The sequence below is a fragment of the Triticum urartu genome, chromosome 6 (assembly GCF_003073215.2).
Source record: "Triticum urartu cultivar G1812 chromosome 6, Tu2.1, whole genome shotgun sequence".
Lineage (NCBI taxonomy): Eukaryota > Viridiplantae > Streptophyta > Magnoliopsida > Poales > Poaceae > Triticum > Triticum urartu.
In genome coordinates, this window is record NC_053027.1 from 390,240,830 (window position 1) to 390,248,223 (window position 7,394).

A 7,394-nucleotide genomic window follows, 5' to 3' on the forward strand; every position below is an offset into this window, starting at 1 on the left:
CATTTATAGGTTGTAGACTCATTGTTTCTTAGGTTGTTTTATTATGTTACAAGAAACGACTCCCTCATTATTAATTACTTATCACATTAGCAAACTTGTTTTAGATTGCGTTATGTTACTAGCTTTCTTTTAGACATTCTCACTAAGCTTTATTCAGACTCCAGAACATTTAAGTGTAGCTCCCCAGGTTTGCCCAACCACATATGACGACTAAACCCGAGTGTTATGTTTAGCGAAGATTATGAGCCTCGAAATTTGAGCTCCTAAATTCGTGTACTATGTTAAAAGAATTAAACACCTACTTCGTAATATTATTTGATGTACTATGGCAACGTACTCCGCTTGCTATCCGAAGCGATGTGAATCTGATTGACATAAATATCTTCTGCTAATGCTTGCCCTTCTCGAATAGCCAAAGCTTCGAGAGAAGTTGATTCTGCGATGAATCTAAAAGTGATCGCTGAAGCTCCCAGGAAATTTCCACCATGGTCACGGCATACCGCCGTTGCTGCACCATGGGACCCTTCTCTTGAGACTGCCGCGTCCGTGTTAAATTTCGCATTGATGGAGGCAACCAAATTATAGGCCACGCGCTAGCATTCTTAAGCAACACCGGAGTTCTGAGATGTGTCGGAAAAAAAACACCGAAGTTCTGAGGAAAGAATTTTAGGGACTCCCAAAGATATCTACATGGATAGCTCTTCTTGCGCGCCATGTCACCACCATGCGTGTCAATTCTCTATGCGGTAGGATGACATAGTGAAAAGCCAATTATTTTCTCCGTACTAAGTTACTGCTCACTAGCTATGACCAGTCTAATACAAATACTACCGACCCGGCAAACAAGCATTGCGGGCAAACAAGCATGATTTTGCGGATATGTCGGCAATTCATTGGTGTTTGCCCTCCCCTTAGTTGAAAATGTTCAAAAATTTAGCTACATCCCTTTGGTACAAACTTCTAGTTTTAGCTACTGTACATCCTAATAAGAGATGCGAACGTAACACAAAATAGAAGAGGCACTTTGAGGTGAAACCCACATAATATAGGTGAAATCCACATAGAAGGTCTTCCAGTCACGATAGTAGGAACAAAGCAACTAAGGCCATTACAGCAACCACACGCAGCTGACCCACCACGGTCACAACATAATAGAGTTCACACCGCACACAAAGTCACACCAACAACACGCTTCACAGCAGTTCATAAGCAAACCACGAGACACAGTGGAGCAGCACAACAGCAGTACCACTCGTCTCATTATTTACGCATAGATAACGAGATATAGATAACTAGGTGCTCGAGAGCACACGATCTTCACTTGTCCTTCTTCTCCCTGGCGATGAGGTCCATCACAGCTCGTTTGATGCTTCCTCCATTCTTGGCAAGCAGCTCCTTGTTCGTCTCCCTGTCATCAAATCCCTGGAAGAGGAACAGCACTAGGCTCAGGAGCTTGCCACAGCAATCATCATTTCAACGAAATCCAGAGTAGGGCATGTATCTTACCATTTCATTCAGTTCCGCCAGCAGAGGGTCCCATTCATTGACACCACACAGATCGACACCACACAGATCATCCACGGACTGCTCCAGGTTGTACTTATTCTGCCTCAGTATCTCCTTGTTCAGATCAACCTGCTTAAAGCCCATTTCCTCCAGCTCCTGCAGCAGTTTCTCTTCTGTAAGACTGTCGATGTCAAGCGGCGCAGATGCTACATCCACAGGTGTGGTTGCAGCTACAGGTAGATCCACAGGGATACTAGTAAGCGAACTTGTGGGCACATCAGCAGGTGTAGTCACAGCAGGTCTCGGAATGACTTCAGGTGCAAGTACAGTAACACTTGGCACAAAAGCAGCTGCATTTTCACTGGATGACGGAACATCGAGCATGGGGTATGGAGGAGCTGCTGAAAATGCTGAGGGGGATTTCTTGGGCTCAGCAGCTTCACGGTATATCAAAGGCTCCAGCAGTTCCATTCTAGTGCCGTTGACATGTTCATCTAGGACTTGGTTAGCAGGCTCCATGTTGACATCAATCAAATTACTTGTGTTTGTCATGTTGCTTTCCTGAGGCAGACTACTTGTGTTTGTGATGTTGCTTTCCTGAGGCTGATTCAAGTTAACAGCAGCAGTCTTGTTGTCACTGACAAAAGATGGATCTTCCACCTGCAGATGCATTCAGGATTAAGGTGATAAAACAAAGGCAACCATCTAGATTATACATCCACATACGAAAAAGAAATGGTAGGATACCCAACCTGGATATGAACCCAAACTCGCTGACCAAATTTTTGACCAGAAGGTGATGCCAGTCTCCAGTAAGATATATACCTCCCAGGCCTTGCAGGTGCCACAAAATCAACAGCAACATCCATCTCTTGATCCACCGGAAATCCATTCAATGGAATCTGCACAACTATACCAACTCAGAACTGGGGAGTTTTTTTTTATCACAGCTGATATTCAGCCTTAACATGCAATTCATAGCAGAGCTTCAAACAATATGCATGGTAACTATACCTCTAGTGGGACAGAGGTCTGCAGTGCAAATTGATCTCCACCCACCCAAATTAGCTGTGTGCCCAAGGGCCACATGATAGACCCATTGTTGTGCATGCGCCAAATCTTAGTGAACGGGCTTGAAGGTGACATAAGTGTGCCATCCAGCACCGTTACATCCAAAATGAAGCGGCTTTCGAGCTTCTCACGCTTTGACTTCATCGGAGCACGTGAATGGATTTTCCGGCACTGAAATAAAGAATATAATTAATCTACTACTAGGCCCAGTTGCAGCAAATTAGTCTCTGAAGGCTTTCAAGATTGATCAGCTCCTACTTAAGGGCAGAGCACCTCCATTACCTTTCACCTAGCAATTTCACCTAGCAACTTATTATACCAACTATAAAGCAACTCACCAAATTAGGGTCCCGAGATAACTTGTGTGGCAGGATCGGCTTGTCTATTCTTGTGTACTCAACCTCACTGCCCATACGACAGAAGCAGGTATCACACAGATCATAATCTTCTTTCCTGACGGCAGAGACAGAAGACGTCAGATTAAGGACACCAAGAAATAGCTATGACAAATAATTTAGTTCTGAGAGTAGTTGCATTTAAGAAGATCTTACACATTAGACTTGTAGCGTGGCCCAACAATTGGTTGAACTCCACAACCATCACACTGAATCCACCTATGTGAAATTCGTGGTGACCTCTCACTGTTATTACCAAGATTCTCATACAGACGCCCAGCAGATAGCAGACGGCCAGGGTAAGGAAATTGTGGAGAATGTCCATAGCCCAAGGGTGCATGGGGAACTGGTGGGGATGGGTGAGGCGCTTTATACATTGGAACACGCCATCCAGGATCACTAGCTGGTTTGACATTAGTTTCAGGTTGCCAAATGGATCTCGGCTGGGACCATCCATCCACCGATCTTCGTGTCTGGAACCATTCATTTCCAGATGCATTTGGATGACTTGGACGAAAACTGGGAACAGTGTTACGAGCGAGTGGTTCAGCAGAGGGCATGACAGACTTCCCCTTACTTTGAGCATCAGTCATATCCTTGCAACCAGAACTGTTACCACCAGAATTGGAGGTGTACAGCAAATCCTCAACAGAAGGATATAACGATCCTTGGTGGCCTTGAGAGGCTTCAGTGATGACTGCAGCGGGAACTTCAACTAACACACTCTTAAGACCTCCTGTCTCAGATGATACAGGGTTTCGTTCATTCAAAGGTCGTGAACCCAAACTTGCCTCAACTTTAGGCTGACCATCAGCTTTGAGATCAACCCGTGCTTGCTGCACACCCCTGGAGGAGCCAGGTGAACTTTCAGCATGCCCAGCAGATTGGCTACTGTTGGTTGATGTGATCAAGTTCACGAAAGGTTTTATCAGATCAGTTAATTGTGGTGGTGCTGCATCAAGTACTTCACGTGACAGTTTTGCAAGGGATTCAGGAACTGGCTCATGGATAGACTTCATAGCTTCATCAAGAGCTGATTTTAAGTGAGCTAGTGGATCTTCCCTTGCAGTGGATCTCAAAGGTTCTGATATGGGCTTTAAAGCTTCATCAATAACAGATTTGATCTGAGCTATCGGATCCTGAGTGGTGGCCTCAAGAGGTTTAGGGCTTGAATCCTGCCGGTTAATGTGAGATGCCCCAGCATGGCTATTCTTTAACTGAACATTAATCCTTAGAGGGTTCAATTTCTGATGGATAGCTGCATCATGCAAGTCCTCGTCGTCATCCAGCATAACAACATCCCCATCCTCATCAGTGTAAGTGAGAATGAAGTCAGCATCAGGGGCAAACTTAAAAGCACTTGCAATTTTGGAACGGAGAGCAGACAGATTCAAAGTGAAGTGCGTTCCGTTGACATAACCATTGAACCTCTTAAGTGTGTCACCATATTTGACCTGGAATATTGAGAAGGGAGAAATGAGAACGCTATGATAGAACACAATTAGATCATATGACACGTAAACCATGAGGACATAATAATGATCCAAAGCACAACAAATTTTTACACGACCTTGATGCATAGCTAACTATAGGAGATCAGGTCCAAAAAATGGTTGAGGAACTCACTAGTCCTTATACTACAAAAGTCAAAGGATTATCGAAAGGATCAATACTCAGAAAGCATATGGTGATGGTAATATATGGTACAGACAGTCATGCCCATCTGATAAGTAACATAAGAAGATAGATCATAATTAGTTTCAGTTACGTTCGCAGCAGTACGATATGCTAGAGGAATTGTGATGTCCGGAGCACAACTGAGGTGCTGATTTCAAACTGAATGGTTGCATTAATCATAATTTCTTCTCTTCCATACCAATTAAGTAAGAGAATAAACTACTCAATCATAGTGCAAGTCTTATGGTTCTAGATTATAGATGTACAAAGACTGATCATAATTTCTTCTCTTCTACCAATTAGGTAAGGGCCATAACGAGAACACAGTTTACACAAATGTACAGAGAGAAAATGTACCAATTTAACTTATGTGACAATAGCCTATACGAGAGTCAAAACATTATTAACCATAAGAGTCTATGTGAACCAATTTAGCTTATGTGACGAGCTGACGGCAGCCTATACAAGAGACCGAAAACTATCATAGATAAGATTGGTCTCCTAATGGATGAAATATTAGCAATCTCTCACTACACGTTATGAAAGAAGATGAAATGTAAACAAAATTCAGATCATCAAAGAACAACCCATATTGAACTCGTAATAAGTCATGAAGTTACAAAATATACAGAAGGATTGGTGCATGGGAATACTCAATCAGAAAGTAACTAGAACAAACTAGACAACTTTATTCAAAGAGCCATAAAGTGAAGGGCAAAACTACCATGACATGTGATGGACAAAGGACTGGTCAGCTGACTGGTGATTACATGCATCGATGATACACTTAACCCCATAATCAAGATTGCCATAAACAATATTTGATACCAGTACTGACATACTCCCTCTGTTCCTAAATATTTGTCTTTCTAGAGATTTCGACAAGTGACTACATACGGAGCAAAATGAGTGAATCTACACTCTAAAATATGTCTATATACATCTGTATGCGCTAGTTCATTTGAAATCTCTAAAAAGACAAATATTTAGGAAAGGAGGGAGTAGAAATTATGAGTTTTAAGTTTTAACCCACCAATGAACTGGATTTAATTGCTCAGATTTGAGGTTAGATGTCTAATATGTAGTATTACTTTGTGCTACGCCTATATCCTAGAGAGAAGCACAATACGCACCGATCCATGAAGTTATTCAATAGAAAACATGATCTGACAAACATATTTTGGAGTAAAACCGGGTCAGGTGCATATTTTAATAACAAACATGAGCAAGGCCGTGCCCGTCAATTGTATTCAAATATTGTTTATGGCACAACCTGTGTGATCAATTTTATTCTACACATATTCGATCGTAAGAGATCGATTATTTAACTAAAAACTAAGAAGAAAGGTGCAGAAATTAACCACAAAACCAAACACGTAAAATACGTCCGATCAGCGAGCAAACCCCAACCTCACACCTAAGCCACGCCCAATCAACCAGCAATCGTGAAGCCGACCCCTTGAACAAACCCTTCTAAAAGCGGTTCCCGTCCCTCGCACATAATCCCCTTACTGGCGAAACAAAACCACGGCTCGAGACCAGGAGAAGGATCACCTTGACGACGACGTCCCACGGATCGGGCCCCGACGCGAGGCCGTCGAACGGCGGCGCGCTCAGGGCGGACATGGCGGCGGGGAAACCCTCGGGGGGAGGCGGAGGAGTAGGCGATCGTGCGGAGGAGCGGGTCAATCCTAGACGAGACGAAGTTAGCGGCCGGAAACCTCGGAGGGCGGCGGCGGCGTCGAGGGGCGCGAGTGCTGCGTAGCCGTAAGCCGCAGCGGCGGTGGTGGCGGCGTGTGGGAGAGTGGCGATGTGCGGGTGCGGCCAAGGCTCTTGTGCCAGAGTCCTCTTTTATCACGCCTTTTCCTTCGGTGCGAAGGATGGACACCGTTGGGGCAATTAAGTCGTGGGGGTGCGGGGCCCAGGCGCCAGCGGCGAGGCCTCGCACCGCCTGCGCGGGCCCCAAGGGTTTCCTTTGGATTTCCTGTCAGAGTTGCGAAGTAGTAGAGGGTGAGAATGCATTTAACGCCTGTCCGGTGTCGCGTCTTGTCGCGTGGGCTCCACGCTTCCGACGCACGCGTCAGCTGCTGCACATGGATAGGCTGGTTACAGCGGGGAGTAATTTAGACCAACAACTCCAACGGGCCGATCGAAACGGTCGGCGCATTTATCCGTTTGGGTTGGCCGTCCGCCTTCTTTTGTATTTGATTGGCAGTGTGTCAAACGCGTCGATTCATTTCATGTCCGCGTGCAATTTTTAAAAAATGCCGATGGCCATAGATCATGCTAGCTGCCATGTCGTCGCCTGGTTTTGGGGCTCTAGTGCGCGAGCTTGGAAAAATCGGCCTAGCGTGCTGGTTTTGGCGCGCCGCGTCCAGCGCGTGTTAAGAAGGCGCTCCCTCCACATTCTGTCCGCCGCTCATTCGCCTCGTCCCCTCTCACTAGGCTCGCCGCCTCTGCGTTACCATGTCGATGCGTTGTTCTGGATGCTTCGAATTTTCGCAGAGTCCGCGAGCACCGCTCCGGCGGCTTCTCCTCCGAGATCTGGTTTGGCGAAAAACGCCTCAGTCTCGGCACCTTCGACACCGCACAGGAGGCGGCCTACGCATACGACGCAACGGCGTGGCGCCTCCGGCGGCCTCGTTGGAAGATGAATTTTCCCGACGTGTCGACGAGCCAGCGGGCGCAGGATCTCGCGTCTCTCCCACGGCTTTTCACCGACGAGAATCGTCGTGGCAACCAGAG

At 45.7% G+C, this 7,394-nt stretch overlaps 1 protein-coding gene across 1 annotated transcript; it reads right to left on the reverse strand.

The window, feature by feature from the left end:
* Positions 1 to 1,023: 1,023 nt before the first annotated feature.
* LOC125513678 (protein JOKA2) lies at positions 1,024 to 6,513 on the reverse strand. Its single transcript, XM_048678845.1, has 7 exons — positions 6,204 to 6,513; positions 3,129 to 4,426; positions 2,916 to 3,030; positions 2,521 to 2,748; positions 2,259 to 2,408; positions 1,507 to 2,166; positions 1,024 to 1,422 (listed from the first exon to the last, which is right to left on the reverse strand). Exons 1-7 carry the CDS (start codon positions 6,273 to 6,275, stop codon positions 1,318 to 1,320), a joined length of 2,628 nt encoding a protein of 875 aa, XP_048534802.1. The 5' UTR covers positions 6,276 to 6,513; the 3' UTR covers positions 1,024 to 1,317.
* Positions 6,514 to 7,394: the final 881 nt, after the last annotated feature.